Genomic DNA, 22,049 nt, shown 5'->3' on the forward strand with positions numbered 1-22,049 from the left:
AATACTAATGCCCCTTAGGTATTTCTACGTGAAAACCATGTTAAGAATGTAGTTGTGACTTTCGCAGAACACCCTTTACTCTTGGCATAAGAGGAACAGCCGGCAGCATTTTCAGTTTGTAGATCTTGGAGCTTTTATTTTCCAGATGTTTTAGCCAAGTCCTGAAATGGTGAGGCACACTTTTATCTAGTTGTCCATATGAAACTTGTGCCGTCCTTTTTTCCTTGGCCTTTCCTAGTTCCGTTCACCTTTATTAATATATGTTATTACTCAATCTAGTTCGTTCTCAGAACCTGTAAACTTTTCCTGTATTAAGTGGTCACATTGCTGTCTCAAGACTGGTACTTTAATCTTGATATGGCAAATCTCTCATAGCATAACTAATCCAAGTAGAAGCATGGAACAAAATCAATCTGTAACTAATAATTATTCTAATTGCCTAACTCCTGGCACAGATTCAGCTGACTACAGTGTTTATGCAGGTAGGCTAGACACAGTTTCAGTAATCAAGAGACCATGTTCGTGCCATGCCCCCTGTCACTGCTAGTGGGGATGAAGTGCTTGAGGGGGTATGTGTCTGTTAGTCTGTTTTTAAACTTACCATTTTGCTGGAGTTGGGCTATGGCGTGACTTCCCCTGCAATTACACAGGTGGATTGAAGGAAAGTGGTAACCTCTTAATTGAGAGCTGCACATTTACTGTGGTGCAGCTACAGTGATGGAAAAACCATGTCATGCAGTGCTTCCACCAGGGGACAGAAGCAGCAGCCTTGTGAACTGTGGTCGCATGTACAAATGCACTGAACACATGCTTGTACAGGAGAAGCATCCATTCCTCAGAGCCTGCAGCTATTCCACACCACGTATTCATTCCTCATTAGCTAGCTGTTGCAGAGGAATTATGGACAGAGAAGGGCACAAGACAGAAGGCAAAACTAACCGTAAAATGTCAGCTTTCTACCTTTAAAAATAATTTCAATAAAAAGTTACCTAACTTAAATTTATTTGTAAAATGCTATATTATATATAGCAAGAGCACATCACTATGACAAAGTACCACTGTTTGGAACCAGTAACAACACATTTTCTATGAAGAACTATAAGCAGCACATTTCAGAGCAACAAAACTTCAGTACGTCTGTACAAAAGGAGGAAAATTAGTAAGGCACTTCCTCTAGGGTGGTAACAATAAAAGCACCAGTATCCTTTGAGGCAATACAATAGTAATGAAAATGTTAATTTTAAACAGACTTACTATGCAAGACAAAGGCCTGGATGCTCCTAGGAGCAGCTTGTAATAACACTGGTCTAAGCCAGAACAAAACACAGCAGCATAGTACAAGACTTTGTTTGTATTTTACCTTTTTGCCAACGTTATTAAGGAAAACTAACAAAACCAGGTTAAGAGCAGGGCAACAGAAGAACCTCCTGCAGTCATTAGTATGTCTTTCTTGTCACGAGCTCTTCACTAAACCAGTAACACTTTGAATGGGCACAGCCCTTGTGACTGGGAATGTATCCAGGCTTGGCTATGCCCCTTACTAGAGCAGCGTGACGCTTCTGCCCAGCAGCAACCGAGAGCCAGCAGCCCACCATGGACGTTGCTCTCCAACATCACCAGAAATACTTGGGAGTCTGGCATTCTCCACGGTAAGCCCAACAGGGAGTGGCTGAAAAACTTGGTAACCACAACACTTAGGTGCTGTTGCAGTCATCCTTAGGGAAAGCATCACTAAGAATTCTTGTTTCCTATGTGATTTTGGAGTTCAGGAAGACTATACTTACTGGAACTGTTTTATAAGGTAAAAATCTGACTTGGCAAATAAGTAAAATACCCATAACTCAAAAAGTTAGGCAGCCTAGAAAATGGGCAAGTTCTTCACATTCCGATGCATCCTGTTGCCAGCCCTCTTCTTCTAACAAACTTCTAATTTACATCATCTCTACATGAGAAAAATCTAGAATTTTTTCTTAATTTAGGACTTACTGTATTAGCATGCTAACTATATTTGAAGCCACATGTTAAAAAACTCTTTGGATGTGCTGTGTGCTAGCAGTCTTTAAACTTTCAGTAAACATAAGTTTGTTCCCCTGAAACAAATATATTATTTCCAGTAGTGAATATTTCTCTATACTACAGCCCATAGGTCCAAGTTGCTATACTCACATACACACTACACTCCTGTCCTTTATAAAATAATCTTTAGTTATTTTTTTAGCCCTTCTCTCAGTTAAAAAAATCCTTTTAAAAATAATTTTAAATTACGCTTATTGGTTATTCTGGATTAACTATTCACTGACACAACAGTAACTCCATGGGGTCTCTCTCACCTTTAGTTCTTCCACTCTAGCCCGAGGTATACTACCACTCTCTAGATCACATTAAGTTGTGATGATTTAAAAAAAAAAAAAAAAAAAAAAAAAAAAAAGTTGAGAGATACTCAAGCTTTTATAGGGATAATAATCTTAGATAGAGAGGTAAAATCATTCTGTTGCTTGTTCTTTTTAAAATTGCAAAGAAAAGACAAAGCTGTCGTTGTTGATCCTGTATCCTTCAGAGATGGCAGTACCAATTCTAGTGTCAGGAATAGTGGCTAATTCAAACGTCATCTTTGCTTGTTTGGCTTTATACAACTAGTGGTTCCCAACACTGCGTTAACTTTTCTTCGTTGACTGTGTTGACAACAACATGGTCACGATCATATTGTGCGCCCCCTGTAAAGAAAAATTTCAAAGAGTGTAGATTATCTTTGAAATAAGAGACATGTACTCTAGGTTTCAGGGCAAATCCAGTAAGTGCTGGTGTAGACAGTTTCTCTTCTCCCCAAGGCATTGAAAAGACAAACTCATTTTCATCACTGCCTGCTTTTGGAATTAATTATGAAACAAGGGAGTCTGCCTGCTCCTCTCCACCCCTTCAGTAATTCAGTACCTCAGCTCTTTCAGCCTGGATGGGAAAGGAAGTAAACACTGCAATACAGTCAAGTGTAGCTCCTTTAAGACTGTCACTTCCCAAATGTCAAACTTGGCTGTTTAGTGTTCCCTCAACAGTTGTCAGTTGTCACTTCGCTCTAAAGATGATGTTTACATGATGAAATAAGTCCTGCTGCTAACAGACAATACGAGCATGACCACACCAGGGACAAGGTCTGGTACTCATTTACTCTTCGCTATTATAATCCTGTATTTTGACCAGCTGCATCACAAGTCACCATACACAGAATATCACCCAATGTTCAGCTGTTTCCACTGGCAGCTGAACATACCTGAATGCAGAATACAACTCTTTCTTGGAGGGGCTTAATTTACTCACATGATGCAATTCCAAACATATTCCCATAGAAGAGCACCATTAGTATTCTGACTTATGAAACTTGGAAGCAAAGAAACATTTGACTACAGCTGAAAGTCAGGACTGACTTTTTTCTCAGATCTAGTACATACCGCAGAAGTGTAGGACACGTGCATCTCATGTAGTACAACACACCTGCAATAGCAGGTAGTACTCCCAATGGAAGCAGCCATCTGAGCCAACCATTTATACAGAGCACCAGGACACTCCTACAGACACCGTCTTTTATTCTGCAGCCCTATAGCCTCACCCTCCCCGAACAAGCAAAAGGCAAGCCTGGCAGCTGAAAGCTTGATGAGTGTTAACAAATATGGATTCTAGCAGATCTCAGGAAGAAATATGCTAGGCACCTGGAGTCCTGCATGGGCAGGCACATTCAAGAGCAGCTCTTTTGTACTAAGCAAATGCCATCTCAAGCACCTTAGCTGTTCTCTGTTCCAGGAATCTGGGGGAGGCACTGTGGTGCCACTGTCCCAAATCAGAAAGGTCTCTGAGCAGGTTAACACCAACATGATTTCTCTCCTTGCCATCACCACGCAATTACTAAAAAGCAGTAGAGATACACAGCAGAAACACTTGCAAATTTCTTCAGAAAGAGGGGAAAAAGAAGGGAATACCAGATCAAATACTCCCACAGGAAAAAAACCTAAGCAGCAGCTACAAAAAAATAACATTAGCTACATAGCTCAGTTATCACTGCAAGCGCAAAAACTATTTTGTAAGCCGTGTCTGATAGAATGTAAACATGTTATAATGGGAACAGATGGGATATTTTTCAGTGGAAAAAGAGACTATTTACTTTGGCAGAGCAGTGCTCTGGACAAAGCTTTGTGCTATGCCAGTATATCCACAAGGTGGCATTGGTAACTGCACAGTTGAACAACTGCATTCATTTGCAGAAGAATTCATTAACGCTCAACTTGCGTCAAAAATGGATCAACAGAATTGGCGGAAACAGGTAAAGTTCCTACTAGGCCTTCTCAAATAAAAGCTAAATGTACGTACTCTTTCATATTTACCATACAGATTTACTTCTTTTTAAACTAAGAGTGCATCTATACTTTCATCACCAGATCTATCCATTGTTAAGTTCTTCAATTAGAAATGCAGGATACATAATTGCTTTTAACATGATTAACTGAAGACAAGGCAGTGTAATAGTATTTCTGCTTGTTTGGTGCAACTCAGAACTGACTTTAGAAAAAGGTATGCAAAGTCGTTGTGACTAAAGATTCTCCCTTGAACTGGAGTCTTTTTGATAAGTTTATTATTAATCATCACTAGCTTTCTGTGGCAGTAAAGAGAATTATTTGTGCCAGTGTTGTATTATGGTCAGGCATTAGGTAACCCTTTCCTCACAGTTCTGATAGTCCTGTCCTTTTTAGTTCTAAAGTGCTGACTGACTCTTTTTTTTGTTTTGTTGGTAATTGCTGTAATTAATGTCACAGCATCAATGCAAAATTGATTTTAAAATGGCTAAAAAAACCAACAGCTATAGAAGATGATTACTCCCCCGCCCACCTGAAAATGCAGAGTTATGTAAGAACATCTGATTATGCTAATTTTGCTAATCCTTCCATTTGCTGCTTTTTCAGTCTTTCTATGAATCTATGAAAACAAAGTTCAGAAACAGTATCTACATGAATCAAATTGCTGTGACAAAAGCGACTGTAAAACTCAGATCAAGTGCGCACAGACCTTAGGCTGCTATGGTAGAATCTCATGTTTGCAATAAAGGTATAGCCATTAATAAACAAATGAAAAAACTTTTTGCATCTAATCACATCAGTGTAGAAGCCTGCCTTTGCTTTCCTAATATCCTTTGGCTATTGCATCTACAACTACTATATAAGAAAATTTGCTCTATACAAATTAAAGATAATGAGAAGCTAGGTTTTTCTTGCTTCAGCATTTTAAATTATATTCACGTCGCGCAGTGCCACGTAAAATTAACTGAGGATATCTACAGTGAGTGGACACTGGGAATACAAGATAAGCAAGTACTGTGAGTTACTAAACTCTATGTAGGAAAAATGAAATTAAGTCCTAGGGCCTGTATAATTCAGGAGGTCAGACTAGCTAATCATGTCTTTTTTGATTCTAGATTAAAGTAACTATAACACCATCCTTAATTTATAGGCACGTTTAGTGCCTATCCTACTGTAAATACCATGTAATTAAGACACAATGTAATGAGATAACACATTTGCTTACCTTTGATATCTAAAACCAGCTTGGGTTTCATCTTGCTATAAATCCTGCCATCAGGACTAATACGCCAATATTGTTTGTCCTCATTCCGCTCAAATGACAGACCAAGTTTAGAGCCAGGAGTTATAAGATTTCCAACAATTGTCAAGCAGCAATCCTCTGCCATCTGTATCATCGGAAAGGCAACAGCAATTATTCAAACGGCCTTACTTCTAGTATCCACTGTTTTTTAATCAGATAGGAGAGATGTCAGCAGATGAGAATAGGATCTAGGAACTACTTTCCCTAAAGGAATGCATTTTTGCCCCAAACTCGAGACTACTTATTTTTGTTCTGGTTTCTGCTGACACTGTCCACTACATAAGAACATTAAAATAACCATGCTGTATCAGATCAAAAGGTAAGATTAGCACCTGCTTCTAGCAGTGGCCAATAACAGGTGCCATGGAAGATTACATTCACTCTGCTCTTGTATGCAGTATGTTCCTGGTAATCTCTCCCAGTCTACAGCTATTTCCAGCCCAGAGACTCTTCCATGCAGAGCAGGTACCTTTAATACTCAGATGGTTTCTGTCCCGTATGTGAATTTGTTAGTCACTACCCACTGAGATCAATGTAACACTTTTACATGACCACCCTTCTGTATCACAACCCTTCTGTGGCAAACAGTTCCAAATCTTAACTACTACTATAAAAAAAATAAAATAAAATAAAAAAGTCTGATAGCCAACTACGAGTTTTATTTGATGTTCTCATTCCCGCCCCTTCCCCTCCCTTATTTTAAGTGATGTCCTGTCCACGCTACATTTGCGGAGACTTTGATCATATCACCCCTCAAACTGCCCCCATTGCAGGCTAAAAAGTCCTGGCTATTTTGTCTCTTCCTTGTATAGATGCCCTCTGTCTCCACTGTGCATCCTTTTTTTGTTTTTTAATCATTTCTAGTTCTGCAATAACCTTTTGAGATAAAGCACATAACTGCACAGTGTCATGTCTATGAATTTCACAGTTTATCACAATAATATTTTCTTCTTTGTTCTATATTCTTTTCCTAGTCATTTGTATTACTTGATTTCAGAACTCTGCAAATTTTTTTATGGTTAAAAAAAGAACTGGCAAGAATCAAGCTCATGTGAAAAGAATATTAAGGCTGTATTAGTAGTACGTTACAGTTAATTATTCTGCGTGAACAGTGATTTTCAATAGATCACCATAAGCCACCTTGTAACTTCTGAATGGACTTCAGTGGCAGATTAAACAAACATCCATCTGCCATTGTTGATATGGCTCTAAATTATTAAATAGACAGTTCTGAAGAAGTAGTACTCTTACTATTATAACCTAGAATTGAAGTAAGTAGATTTAGTTCTGCAGTTCTGAACTTCTCATCTGTATCTAAAAATGTTCTCGAGTGGGACTTGGAAGACTCAAAGCTTACACATTAGGTCACTAGGCCACTACTTCACCCAGCTCCAAGGAACTCATGAAGAATAAGGAGACCTGAATTCGTATCTGCTGTTCATATCTGTTTCTGAGAAAATGAGCAGAATGACTTTCATATCCTGCTTACTGGTTATCCCACCTACCTAAAACAGCCCTTCCTTGAAAACCTTAGGCATACCTCAAGGCACTGTGACTCAGTCAGTGAGATGACCTAAGCTTACAGGAAGAAAGGCACAAGTTCTTCCAATGACCTATGTCTGCCTATGTGCACGTACCTACCCACCCACGAGCTTAATTTTTCTATTTAAAATGTGGTGAAAAACAATTTTTTGTGCAAAATACATTTACTGCCATTCAAAAGAAAGATGGCAGAGCTCTGTAAGAGTTCAGTCATTTGAGATCAATGTTGCCAGCTTGCACTCCGCACTAAGCTACCTGATTGCTATACAGCACGAACTGTGTATTTTCTGTGCATAGAAAAACTGCTTTATGAGATACAGAGACAGGGACAAAACCCAAGAGCATTTATCCAAAGCCATATAATACCACACTGTCTCGATATGAATACTTTCAGTGAAATGTTTGAGAGGCACTGTCAAGAGAGAAGTCTTTTGTATGCAATATTAAAGCTTTTAGCTTACTTTGCATCATTTTGCTGTCTGCATAAATCCCTTTTACTACAGCATGTGTCCTGTAAACATGTCCAAACAATGCCTTAGCTTATTAACAGTAAGATTCTTCCCTCCAGCATAGATGACATAGTTATAAATGGCTCCTTTGAAGTTGTACAATCCTATAGAAAAAGTTCACATGATTCTTTGCAGTCAAGCTAACAGTATTAAAGTAAGTTAATTTTCTTTGGCCAGCATCCCTACCTAAGACTGTTCATGCTTAAACATTATGAACTGCGCATACCTCTGCTCACCTCAATGACAATTCACACATGGTTAGTTTTATGGACTGTGAGAAAAGTAGGACTTAATTTGGAAACTTGCACAAAAGAATGGAAAAGGGATGAATTTGACAAATACAGGGATAACCAGAAAAAAATGAAACAAAAAACCAAGAGTAGGATTTTATCTTTAGGCTTTCCTGAATGCAGAAGAGGATATAACCTACATTACACTAATCGACCTACCACAAGGTACGCATAGTTCAAAATATTATCAGGAATAGTCTGCATTTTAGAAAGTCTCCCCTGATTTGACACTTTTGTGATTATTTCTACCGTGGAGAAATAGGGCATGAAAGCAGAAGGAGCTCATGAAGAGCAAGACAATGATCTTCTGGTGTTGATTGTACTTATGAGGCTACTATTATTTAGGGGAAAAGTAAATCATAACTAAGATCTCTCAAAATTTCAATTACATCAAAAAAGGTATCATACAACTAGTTCATATCACCTGAAAAATCCAGAGTTCAATAAAACAAACCAAACCAAACCCCTACAAGTAGACCATATTACATCTGGAACAGAATAAGCCTATAAAATAAATTGAGATGATACAGTAGGAATTGAATTCAGAAAGCCCTGCTATTGGAAAGGAAAAGAGAAAATTCACATTGAACTTGAACCTCACCCAGCATCTTATGAATCCATCCTGATAAACCCAGATTTGATCATCTGAGTCTGTATCTTCTGCAACCTGTATTCTGAGAAGATTCAGATTGTCTAAGTTTCCATCAGCTGACATGAATTTTCCTGTTTCCTTGTTTCGAAGCCTGAAGTACACACGTTTCTGCAGAAAACACAGAACTCTTCAACCACAGTCTCAGTGCAGAAACACATCCTGCTATTGTTAACTTCAGAGCAATTACTGCTCAGTGCTGAACCCTGTGCCTCCCTGTTTCTTTCAGAAAGCTTAACTTTTCTATTTTAGAACTTAATTCTAAAGTCCATAAATGTCTAGGACAAGCCAAGCTTTGAGAACTTGCCATTCTGCATGGAGAGTTTTAGGCTTTCCTATGCAGTGAGATCAGCACACAGTGGAAAGCTAAGAATTTCTAATTCAGAGCAGCACTAACTTCTCTCTGCTAACTTCTTGTATAGATACTCTTAGCTTTCATTAAGGGAGCACTTGTGCAGCACTGCTTATTTCACTGGCAGCAAGTATTACACTGCACATTCATGCTGTGGCTTGTTACATATTAACATTTCTGTTTAGACAAGCTCTCAGCCAGGGCAGCCAAAATGCATTATTCCCAACTCTGCTTAAGGCTATACAAAGACAACGTTATGACAGCAAACAAATGCATTTGGTTACAGGTACAAGTAATCTGTGAATTAGAAAAAGTTGTTTCCTTAATAAAATATGGCTCAGCAAGAACCTCAAATGTTAAAGCTCACAGGACTGCTGCAGCATTGGACCAAATCACATGGTCCTTATTTAGAGAACAAAATGAAAAGTACACCACGAGAATAAGTTTTGCATTAGGTTTGCAAATTATTCTGCCAAGTAATAAGCAGGGAAGGACCTTCCCCCCCTAAATCAACACAGTATCACTACTAATTGAAGTAGCCAAATTTGTTGACCAATTTTCTTGTTGTTCCAAAAATAATGCAGATAGTACAGACGTACGCCAGTGACCAGTTTGGGCACTAATTATAAAACAGCTTAAAATAATTTATATATAGTAGTTATAGCCATTATTTGTTAAAATAATTTAGCCAATCCTTATATGCTGTCTTCTGTACTTTGGTTTAAAGTATATGCTTAATGAACAGTTTAAGCAGTAGAACTGCAAAGCCTTGTAGCATAATCAAATAGCTTTTATTACAAGCAAAACTGTAGAGCGATTTCTTTACACAATTGCCATTGCTGAAACTTGTTACGTTCATCAAGACTGTAACATTGGTTTCAGCTGTATAATATCCCCCCAACCCCATTACAAAATATAAATTAGTACTTGACAATCTCATGTCAGAGCCTACTCACCTGCAGTAAAGGTCTCAGAGAGCCTATCTGACAACAGCCACTCACTTTATACCAATCTGGAATTTCGTTTGGTGATAATAACATCTGACGCCCCCTGTAATTACTATGCTCATAAATTATCCATCTATAAGAAAAAAGAAAAAAAATAAATAATGCTTTTACTGCCAAATCCTGCTTTGGAATCAACAAATGGGTTTAATAGAAATCTGTCCCACAAAGTAGTAGTGTTTAGCTTTGGAAAGCAAATGACCTTCTTTTTAACACGTCTTCAAAAATAATAAAATCACGTCCTGATTTAGATCAGCCGCAATAAGATGAGTACACTGGAGTTCACATTTTAAAGTCCTGTCATTTAAAAATTACAAGCTGAATGAAACAAAGCATTTTCTTGCCTTAAAGGGAGAATCCAACATTTAAATATCATCTGTTTCAGCAGGTACTGTGACTCCTCAAGGAGCATATACGTATATGCTACATATGCTGTATATGCTACATTGCTGCATTTCCAGAACCAGTAGTTCTGTGTATCTTAATTTGGACAGGCCTGACCCACACGGGAAAGAACTACTAGGGATGCAGATTGCAACAAGCAAATACTGGAATTGCAACAGGGTGAAGTTCTCTAGGGTATTTCGATAGAAGTTCTATTTCAGAACACCTTTCTTCTTTCCAAATACCAGGGTGGGGGTGGGGGCTGGGGTGAGGAAAAAGACAGACACAGAGAGAGAAAAAGCATGTAGAAAAATTTTAGCATTCCTTAGCACACATCCAACCATGCTTATAACCACATTGAGAGCAACCTGTCAGAACCTGACTTCTGCTTCTCTACTATTGGCACAAGCAGTGAATTACAACTAGACTTTGAAATAGGCTGCAATACAGTACAATTTGTTGAGTTTTCTGACACTGATTTGCTGGGACTGTCCAATAGCCATAGGTTTTTGAGTACATGAACACTCAATATGCACGTTTTTGTTACCTCCTTTCCTCTGACTGATTTGTCAGTAGACATCTACATCCAGAAGAAGCACACTCACCTTAATTTTGGTCCTTTTTCACAGTCTAATACACATCTACCCCCAGGTATGAAATTAAGAGAATTATAAATGGATGTCTCTTAGCAAAGGAAGAGAAGACGAAAACCCCTTTCAATAAGGGAGGCAGAAGGAGCAAGGACACTCTGAAACCTGTATTTTGACACATTTCAGCAGCTGACACCGTTATATGAAATTAGAATTTTCATATCATACTCTATACGTTTCCAGCAATCAACCAGAAAAAACATATATATTCACTGGACAGGAAACATGCACAATTCACGACTCCATTACCTTGAACCATGGTAACCATGTTCTTGGCAAAGCAGTAACGTGATGTTTGACTTCATGTTATGGAAAGTGAGAACCAACTATACTGTGGTTATGGTAAAAGATACTGAAATCTCAGGAGACTTAAGAACACAGAGCATGTACCTTTTCTTACGACTTTTAAGTTTCAAACTTCAGTTCAGTGTGCTAAGGAAACCCTTTGACCAGCTTATCCAGACAGGGAAACTGGTTTACTCTACAGATCTGGTATTAGCTATCCACTTGAGGGCAGTCTTAAGCTATCCAACTGCATCTCTGTAGCACACACCTTGGAAATTTACCTCTTTAAAAGAACCCATTTAAATGCAAAGCAACAGCAACCTGAATCTATCATTAAAAAAATAAGTCACATTCTTCAAGTTAGAAAAAACCTGAACATATACGTGGGGCAAGTATCTTGGAGGCAGAGGTTAACAACAAACAACACAAAAAGAGAAATTTAACAGATCTGCTGAAACACTGGAAGAAGACAGCACAGTAGTTTTCAAAATGCTTCCAGACAGTTTTTAAACTTCATCACAGACTTTTTTTTACATGATCTTCAAAAGGAAATTTAGAGAACCCAACTCTTAAAAAAAGCTAACAGATTTAACCACTAGGTTTACAAACAAGAGTCTGATCCATTTCCTGAAGTAAAAGGGATTATTAGTAATGCCAGAAGGGGCCAGATCATGATCTGAGTGTACCACTGTGTCCATAACATCTAGGTGAAAGGATGAACGTGAAGACTTAGTAAAACATTTTGAACTTACGATACAGATCACAAACTGAATGATTTTTTTATGACTGAGACCTAAACCAAGAGCACAGAACTTGTTTTTAAGGATGCTATGCAAGCTGGCTTTTATAATATGGCGTGAGAGAAGACACCAGTTTCCTTGTGAGCTTTATTCAAATTCATTTCAACTTCTAGCACAGGGCACCAGTCAGTGATAACATGTTGTTGAAACAGGATGTGAAAAGGTTCTGTAAGAAGAAACCACATTAATGCACTGCACACATTATGATATTCTAATTTTATAGTCCTTGGTTTCTAACACCTGTAATTTTTCTGTTGGATAAGTAGATCATTCTAAAGAATCAAAAAGTAATTTTAAACTTACACGCCACCAAGTACTTGAACTGAAGCTATTCGAGGATTGTATCCCAGGAATTGGAGATTTAAGATTTCTGTACTGAATTCGATTTTCTTTCCTTGGAAACCCACCTTTTCAAAAAGAGCTATGCACGGCTCAGACAGCTCCTGCAAAAGGAAGATGAGCACTTTTATAGCATGTTAGAACTCCAGATGGTGACTGTGAACATCGTTACTCCACGCAGCCCTTTTATTTCAGAGGTTTCTTCTTGATTGTTTAAGATCAAAGACCCTGAATAATGTTTTTGCTCTGCAACAGGTTACTTAAAGTAATAAAAAGCCCTTATACAAAACACACAAGGGATCTTCTTGCATGGAACATAAAACTTCCTTATCTTAAGGCACACACAAATGTGTCTGTGGTTGATTCTTGCATAATATCTTGTTTTAAAATAAATTTTAATTAATGCCATATCCCTCTACCATTGCACTAAACCCCACTCATGGTAGGAATTTTCATCTTCAGACCTGAACACACGTAAGGTAATATTGATTTCTACAACTTCAAACGATGACAGCCTTGTCAGCACTGCTTATCACTTACTGCTCTGATTTTTAACTCTTATAGTAGGTTATGGCAACATCAATCTCTGACTAGACAAAAGCTTCAAGATTCATACTTCTGAGGTGAAGTTCATGACTCAAGCAAAAACTGTAACATCCAAATCCTCCAAACTGCTGTGGGGGGATGTTTCTTCTCCCTTTCTGTCAAAACACTTCTGGAGTCAAATGGATTCTGCCCACATGAAGCTCCCTGCATCACTGAATCCATTTAAAGCATCTTCTAGATAATGAACCTTGGACTCTTTTCTGTGTGGCAAGGTACCTGTAGTGGACTGGAAATAACCTCTCACAATTAAGGCCTTCCCCTGCAAGCTGGTAGGTAAGGGTTTGAAATCCCTCAGGATAAAGTAAATTAAGCCCAAGTGTCCTGATGTTACAGTTTATGCTCATAGACAGAAATGACCCTGCCGCTCCCTTTCTCACAAGTCTTCCAGCAATGACTGCATAAAACCAATGCCATAGCCAGAAGAGCTCCTTCCCGCTGGCATGTGTTTGGCATGGTTGAAACACATCGACTGGATCAGGAATGCCCAACATGACGCAAAGTCTCAACAGACTCCAATCTGGCCTCAGGCATGGAAACAGGTCCTCCAAGGCAGAGGTGGCTCTGTATACGCATGGCAGCGGATATCCATGCTTCCGTGTGACTCTGTTAGGTAAGACATGTCAACCAACTTCTAGACAGTGCTTAAATTCCTCTTTAATCTTCCTTTAGATGTTTAAGGGCCCAGATGACAATGTTGCACGAGTGTCACCATTATCTCTGCAGCAGTCCAGGTTATCGCACAGCAGCTAAGCTATGCTTCCTGATCACATGCATGCTGCTAGGCTGCGGAAAATGCTAGGAGAGGCCTTTCAGCTTACTCCAAAATCATAGTATGCTCATCCCCAGCATGAAAGGTTAACACCAGTTAGACTGTCATGCGTCATGACAGGTAAAGAGCCCAACAGGAACAGTTGCACCGTGATGATGTCGTGGTGTCTCTGACCCCTCAGCCCTTTTACAGACCTGCACCTGTGCTCTGAGACACACGACTGATTAGGCAGCAGCCCTTGAGCCACATGCAATGCTTCAGAAATAATCTACTTACAAAGAAAACACAGAGGGAAAAGGAAATCCTCCAATTTTCTGCCACACCTTCCACTATGGGCATTTTTTAGATTCAGCAGCAACACTGTTACATAGAATGTTCCCAACACAGAAAAGTGCAAGCTCAGCTCATGAGTTTTCTTTCAGTATTTCCCATGTACTGCACAGTATGGAACTGGTGCTCCTGTGTATCTACATTTAGTTATTTCACAAAGTCGCTCATTAAAAAGAAGTATTTTCAGCATGACTGTTCAAGCATTAGCCACATTCACAGTTGTTTTTACAGTATGTTCAGGAAAAAGAACACATAGCAAATTCAGTAAGGAAAAATGCTGTTTTCTGTCTGCAGCACAACCATGTGGAGCATGTAAAGCAAGCACAATCAAGGAAAGATACAGTGGTATAAAAAAACCAAACTCCTTGAGCTTATGAACAAAAGCCCTTTTAACTTTCACTCCCAAGTTTATCAAATATCCCTTTCATTTCCTTTTTTTATGGTCCCTTAGAAATGGAACCCTGCAAAGGGGAGTTAAACTAGATAAGTGTAGTAATGTTACATATTAAAATAGCAAAGGTCCTTCTTGTATAGAAATGTCACAGAAAAATCACAGGGAAAGTTATGGGACCAGCAGATGGTGGGGAGAAAATTAACATTGGCACTGCCAAAAAAAAAAGTCCCCACATAAAACTGACAGGTGAAACCAGTATCTAGAATAATAAGGTTCAAACTTTTGTAAAGTTATGAAAAATTAACAATATAATATGATAATTTCCACCTAACATCTTATTCTCGGTATTCTGGTTTGCTACCAACGAAGCAACCCATTCTCCTCTTCTCTGCAGGTAGGAAGCCTCCGAAGACGGAAGCAGCAGCACATGACTTGCACACAGGTGCAGCTCTGTGCTACTGTCTGAAGTGTGATAAGTTGTAGGGCTAGAACAAGTTTCAGAAGTTACAAGAACTTAAAGAGCCACAGAACTGGCATTTGGCTGTTTTAACACAACAGTCTCTGTCACAAATAATAAATTTTCCAAAAGCAAGCTGATCCTTCCACACTGAAACAAGCATTTTAAACCCAAGAACTCAATACTGACATGTACAAAAGAACCTATTTTAATTCATGATCACCCACCAAGCTTGGCTAGAAACACTTCTATTGTTTTTAATAGGACGTGTCTACTGGACAGCCAAAGAGTTCAGAAGGCAGACATACTTAACTGCAGATGTTTGTTTACACTGTACATCAAAATGCTCCAGAGACATGAAAGAGGATGACACATTTTAGTTCTCCTTCGTCAACTGCTACATCACTGACAGGTTAGCAAAATTACAGTGGAGTGCAATGAAGTTGCCAAATTCAAAGAAGAGAGTCAATAGCGTACTCCTCCTTTTTTAAAATGAGTACCATCTCTTCATATTGCCGTAAGTTCCTGGATTCTTGACCACATTTTGCTAGTAATTACTTTGATCTTAAAAGATACTTGCAGATTCCCTAAGTGATCCATCATAATGATTGGTTGTAGGCTTGAGGAAATGCGTTCCTGGCCACTGATGAGTTACAAAATATGTAAACGTTGGTTAGTTTGTATCCACCACGCATAACACCACCACTGTCTGATTTTGCCAAATGGCATTGGGTGTTGCTTTACTTTATCTAGAAGGGTGCATTATTTTGTGATTAACTCAAATTGCATTTCCCTGATGATAGCAATAGTGGTTTATAATTACATGTATTTCATGCAAAGTTGCTTAGTTAAGTCTGCTTTTTTAATATGCATAAAAAATAAGGGCCACAGTACAGATATTTCTTCATACTGTCCTACTGACATTTCTCAACCCACTCTAAGTGGTCTCTCTTACTGGGAAATAAAGAGTCTAGCTGACACATCCTTGACTCTTTTTATAGATGTCCTTTTATAAGCTGTTATTAAGAACAGTGATCCCAGGCAGCTGTTTCTGACATGTCCTCTCCTTTGCAAAAACAGCACAGAGGCAAAAAAACCTGACTGTAGCTAGGACATTTAACTGCTACTGCATAAAAAAAACCAACAACAACAACAAACCCCTCCTCTGTTGTCTGTGCATCCCTAGCATTTTTATTGCTGCAAAAAACGGGGAGGTCAGAGTCATCAGTGTACTTTACAATATTTCTAATAGCTTTACTTACAATATTTATAATCCGTAAAGATTTTAGAACTACTTGGGGTGAACAACCCATCGCCATCAGGTCAGGATAGATTCCTTCTTCTAACACGTACTGGTTACCGGAGAATTCCTCCTGGTCATACACTATGCAGCTGCACAAAGGAGAAGAAATTGCCTCTTAAGAATTCTGTGCAAGTAAAACGATGCTAGTGTTTCTCAGTCTTTAGCAAGACCCACCAACAGAAACATTATTTACAATGTTTTGTCCTGACAAGCTAAAGATTGATGTGCAAACTGCGAAGCATTTTTCTCTGTAAGTCCCCATATATGAAACCACTTCAGGTGCTAGAAAGCTGGTTGCTTTTTTAAAACTTTTGCCATTTTAGTGATTTTGCAATATTCATTCAATATAACTTACCTGCCATCTAAAATTTTTGAAGACTTCACAGCAAATGAATCAATACATCTTGTGTTTTTTTCAAATATTTGGCAGTTACCCTTGAATTCAGGCTCTGAAAACAACTGGACCTTTAAAAAGTTACAAACATATTTAAAAACAATTCATGTCTCTACCATTACTTCTATAATTAGATTAAAACATACTTAAACCACCCAGGCTTCCTCAGTTACATATATTTTTTGTTACCTCTTCAGTGTTGCAATCTTTGTTCAAGACAGCAAAGTAACAATACCAAAAATTACTTCTGGCTGTAAATCACTCAGTAACATACCGTCCTGGTTTCGGCTGGGATAGAGTTAATTTTCTTCCTAGTAGCTGGTATAGTGCTGTGTTTTGGGTTCAGTATGAGAAGAATGTTGAGAACACACCGATGTTTTCAGTTGTTGCTAAGTAATGTTTATACTAAGTCAAGGATTTTTCAGCTTCTCATGCCCAGCCAGCAAGAAGGCTGGAGGGGCACAAGAAGTTGGGAGGGGACACAGCCAGGGCAGCTGACCCAAACTGGCCAAAGGGGTATTCCATACCATGTGACATCATGCCCAGTGTATAAACTGGGGGGAGTGGGCCTGGGAGGGATCACTGCTCGGGAACTACCTGGGCATCAGTCAGCGGGTAGTGGGCAACTGCATTGTGCATCACTTGTTTTGTATATTCCAATTCCTTTATTATTATTATTATTATTATTGTCATTTTATTATTGTTATTATTATCATTATTAGTTTCTTCCTTTCTATTAAACTGTTCTTATCTCAATGCACAAGTTTTACTTTTTTTTTTTCGATTCTCTCCCCCATCCCACTGGGTAGGGGGCAAGTGAGTGAGCAGCTGCATGGTGCTTAGTTACCAGCTGGGGTTAAACCACAACACATACAAAATAATTCACTAACAAAGATAGCTCCTTGGACTATCTGCTGGAGAAGATTTTTAAATTCCCACAGAATGACCAGAATAGGCATATCTTTAGGAAAGGGCCATAAATGTTCTGTTTTAGATTACTCATCCATTTCATCTCCAAAATACATACTCTTCCCACTAAATGAAAACTGTCTCTCAGAACATAAATGGCGCATAATCTTGGCAAACTACTCAGCACGCCAACAGGCATGGTATATATTCCCAGGGTAGATAGGCTTTATGTGCCTGTTAAGCTATAGTTACAGTCATGTCAGTTGTTCTTTCTCTGCTCAGAGGATAAGAGAAGATACGTCACCCAGAGTCTTTTGTCCTTGTTAAAAAGAAAAAAGTTTTGAAGCAACAAACCTGCTAATTTGGTTAGAGGATAATTAATCCTGATCACACAGAAGTCATTCACATTATCACATGCCTACCAGCTTTATTCACTCTTAACAGAGATACGAGTGTGGGCATGTACAGCGTTCTCCAAAGAGGAACGTGCTGACGAGGGATGCAGTTGACTACAAGCCATTACTTCTTTGTTTCCTTAGGATAAGGTCTTAATAGGTGCATAATACATAGATGCAAATAATTTTTCAGGTATATAGCTGAAAATAAGCAGCCTCGAGATTTTTATTCCATAGTTTATACATTATCCCTATGCAGCAGATTCTAGTGAGGCATGCTACTAATCAAGAATGCAAAACGAGACAGCTAAGACTTTTCTCCGTAGTTTTTAGTTCCACGACATACTCACCATTTTGACTGAAATGAAAATAAAAGTAACTTTGTACAGGGACAAACAAAAAGATTCAGAATTATGAAAGGATAAAAAAAGCCGCCCATTAGCCTCGCTGTCAAAACTGCGTATTAGTACTTGCACATAGGAGACAGTCCAACGTAAAAATGTTAACTCACTGAACGGACAAGTTCTCCCTGCCATTTCCTTCTTTTAGTTACTGACAAAGATGGCATTAACTTTTCAGCACAACTCAGCAGTATTTGTGAGTGAACAAGATTCTCTTAAAGTGCAACCACGATTAGCAGAACTGTTAACCAAAAAACTAGGTTCAAAAGGAATTAAGTCACAACTGTACCATGAACAAAATCATCTAACTTGTAGAGCCCTTACCTCAGTAACAGAATCTAGGTACCTGCACCTCTGCATAGAGGGCTGTGGGCTCCAGCTCCTCAAAACAATCACTGATACCCCAAAACAGCTCACTTGCTGAACCAAAACATTGCCTGTGCCCTCAGAAAGTTCTGATGGCAGCTGTGTATTAAATCCCACCTTCCTTGGGCCTTAATGTGCCTTACTTAAGCGGTCTGGAAAGCAGCCTTCCTTCATCTGCAGTTCTCACTCTTTGTCTGACTGCCCAACCATCTATGCAAATACCTGGGTGTTATGCTGGACAAAAAGCCATTTCTTTATTTATACATTACAGACACTACACAGTATGTTTCATGAACTTAGAGGAGCATCTTACCTTGACTTTACCCCTTTCGCTTCCAACAATATCCTGCAAAAGTTTTTGGGGTGAAAAAAAAAAGGAGAAAAAAAATTTTAAACAGTGATAAAATAACAAACATAACAAGTTTACTATTAATCATTGTTTAAAGAACATAAATAAACTGAATTTGATAGAAAAAGTATAGCCCCAAATACTTCAGAGAAACTTGGAAAACAAGTATAAAATGAACTCCTTACCATAACGATGGGTTGAACTGAAGATATTTTGCAATTCTTTCCCCCCCATGCCTCAATGCTGGGATATAGCCCTTTAGCCAGTATATACTGCTCCCCCGTAAACTCAGGATTCTCATAAGCCACCCACCTAAGAGAGACAGAAAAAGAGGGCAATGGGTGAAAGTCACACTACTTTTCCAAAATACAGATGTACATACTCATTACTGTCTTAACGTAAGACCAGATAAAAAATTTCTCCCCTCAAGTGCCGAACTGTGATGCTATTAAAACCCTAAACAAACCCGTACATCTGATATTCCAAAACCCATTTTGCTTACATTCACTCTACTATGTCGAAATGAATCAGAGTGAATTAGCTAAAGCAGACCACAAATTCAAATACATCATCTGCTAGATATCCTAATAGCTGTCTCCAGTAAGCATATTTTGAGATGTTTCACAATTCTATTATTTTATCTAGATCAAGTTCTTCTCTAGAAGAACAGACAGATACCAGCATAGAATTTTTTGGATAAAACTAACTTTCAGAGTCATCCGGGCAGTAAAGATAGGAATACTGATTTTTAATGTTGCCTGTACCTACAGTTCAGTTGTGTTTAAGCAAACACACACCACAACAGAAAGCTGAGCTGCAGCAACAGGCATATATGCTAATGAGAGCAGGCTGTTCCCTGCTAGGAATCACAGACATCAGCAGGAAGAACATCCTTGAAAGTTAAGCATTAAAACCATCACAAATTTGACCAGATTAATGTATTTTAATTCAAAGCCGTTATTATAACTACTCAGTCAGATCTCACGCCTGACACAGGCCACAAACTCAGATTTCTGTATCAAGCCCATAACTTCTGTCTCAGTCAGATTATGCCTTTTTGGAAGACATTGAACTTTTGAGATACACACTTGAAGTATTAGAAAAGCAACCCAATCACTACATGTATCTCTGCAGTGTTTGATTACCCCTGCAGTGCTTTATTTCTAGTCTGAAGTATCCGTTATCAGCTAGTCTTGCTATGCATAGTCTATTACATTCAATAAACCTTCTATTACAGTGTTCTTCTAACCCTGGCTCAGTACTGAAAGCCCAGATAATGCATTCCCACATTGGCACTACCTTTGGTTTTGTGATAACCTGCATAATGTCTGTTGCCTTTCACTGCTAGACTTCCCAAACTTTCCCATAATTACATTCTGGCTCTTTTTTAAACTCATCCTTGTTTTTTGTTTGTGTGCCGATATTAGAACTGGCCACAGTAACAGCTGAGTTTCATTCATTATATTTATGCAGGGATCAGGACACCTTGCTGGTTCCTGGTTCTACAAGATAATCTTCTACTCATAGTCAACCGGCTTTTAATTTTAGCCAATGTGTTGCATAACAAATGTACACTAGGTTATGCCAAAACCCACTTTCAGTGCAGTCTTCTCACAGAGTTTCAACACCAACAAAAAATTTCACATCATAAAGTAGTAAAATGATATGGAACTTATAATTTGCAGTGGAGGCTAAGTCTCACCATGTAAATTCACTATAAAATGATCTATGTGTGTTGAGCAACTGGATCCTATTAAGCTGCAGTTTTATTCCAAGAACAAATACCCGAGTCTCTGCAGATATAAGAAGTGGGATAACTTCAAACTGAAATAAAGCTGCATCAACATGTATGTGCTGATAGTATGAACTTTGTATTACTTCTCCGTGGCAAACATTCATATAGTGATTCACATTTATCACTATTCACATCTCTTCGTTTGTCTCGCATATAATCAATTATTCTAACTTGTTATGCACTAATTACTTAAGGCATATTTCAAGGCATATTTCAAAATCACCTCACAGTAATTCATCAAAGAGACATCGGTATGTACAATAAATTCAGCAGACAGTTCAAATGTCTCAGGTGTGTCTATACCTGTACGCCACATATACCAAAAGCTGTGAAAATGATGTTTCCTTAACCAATTGCTTCAGCAGATGTTCATTAGATTTTTCAATGCACAAATGCCAGGGTACAACTACAGTGCATGACAGTTTAACTTGATTGACATCTATGCAAACAAGTGTTTCTGATATTAAGTGAATGATAAAACATACCAGATGCCTCCTAAGAATCTCTCCATAGCAGTTACTTCATTTCCCCCATCTACAAAGAAGCCTGAATACAGAAGTAATCAATGTATCTCACTTGCACATGTTTATGTTGAAATCAATGGGATTTAAATAAGTACCACTCTCCCATGCAAGTCAGCCCATGCAGTTCAAGAGTTTCTAGAGTCAGGGCTTATTGGTGAAATACTTATGCTTTTCCACTTTATTCAGAAGCCCATACAAGCTGCTGAGAGTAGTAATAACAACATCAATGACAGGCAGCTGAATTCAGTACCAGGTAAACCTGTCAGACCTCAAGACTATCCCTAGGAAAGAACACTGCCTTAATCCAACTTCTGACTTAACAGAAAGGCCTGGACAGCAAGACATCACCTCCCTGTCTGAGCAAGAGAGTCACATCCCAGCTGCCAGGCACCACAAAAAACTAAGTACTCCTCTGCAGCATGGCCACAACCCCGCCCCACAGGGAGCGCATTCTCCTAACACAACAGTTTTTGTAACCCCCAGCCTTACAAATTGCCTAAGTTAGGCTGAGCAACAGCCTCATCCAAGGTTGTTGGCAGTGTGGTCCTGGGGACCTTCACTCCCCTGCACCACCCATGCCCCTGGCACCAGAGATGTAGGCAAAAGCATT

At 38.7% G+C, this 22,049-nt stretch overlaps 1 protein-coding gene across 3 annotated transcripts in view; it reads right to left on the bottom strand.

Moving 5' to 3' along the window:
- Positions 1-985: 985 nt before the first annotated feature.
- The window catches only part of CRYBG1 (crystallin beta-gamma domain containing 1), a 67,170-nt gene continuing 46,106 nt past the window's right edge, over positions 986-22,049 (bottom strand). For 2 of the 3 annotated variants that reach the window (XM_030031976.2, XM_030031985.2), the window contains exons 14-22: positions 19,306-19,432; positions 19,085-19,117; positions 16,662-16,771; positions 16,266-16,395; positions 12,412-12,551; positions 9,942-10,065; positions 8,586-8,744; positions 5,566-5,728; positions 986-2,714 (exon numbers count right to left, since the gene is read on the bottom strand). In XM_030031976.2, the coding sequence (XP_029887836.1) occupies positions 2,626-2,714; positions 5,566-5,728; positions 8,586-8,744; positions 9,942-10,065; positions 12,412-12,551; positions 16,266-16,395; positions 16,662-16,771; positions 19,085-19,117; positions 19,306-19,432 (1,075 nt within the window). In that variant the 3' untranslated portion in view covers positions 986-2,625. Of the gene's footprint in view, positions 2,715-4,855; positions 4,960-5,565; positions 5,729-8,585; positions 8,745-9,941; positions 10,066-12,411; positions 12,552-16,265; positions 16,396-16,661; positions 16,772-19,084; positions 19,118-19,305; positions 19,433-22,049 lie in introns of those variants that run through there. The other variant, XM_030031994.2, reaches the window with a different exon arrangement.

The sequence above is a fragment of the Aquila chrysaetos genome, chromosome 2, assembly GCF_900496995.4.
Source record: "Aquila chrysaetos chrysaetos chromosome 2, bAquChr1.4, whole genome shotgun sequence".
Classification (NCBI taxonomy): Eukaryota; Metazoa; Chordata; class Aves; order Accipitriformes; family Accipitridae; genus Aquila; species Aquila chrysaetos.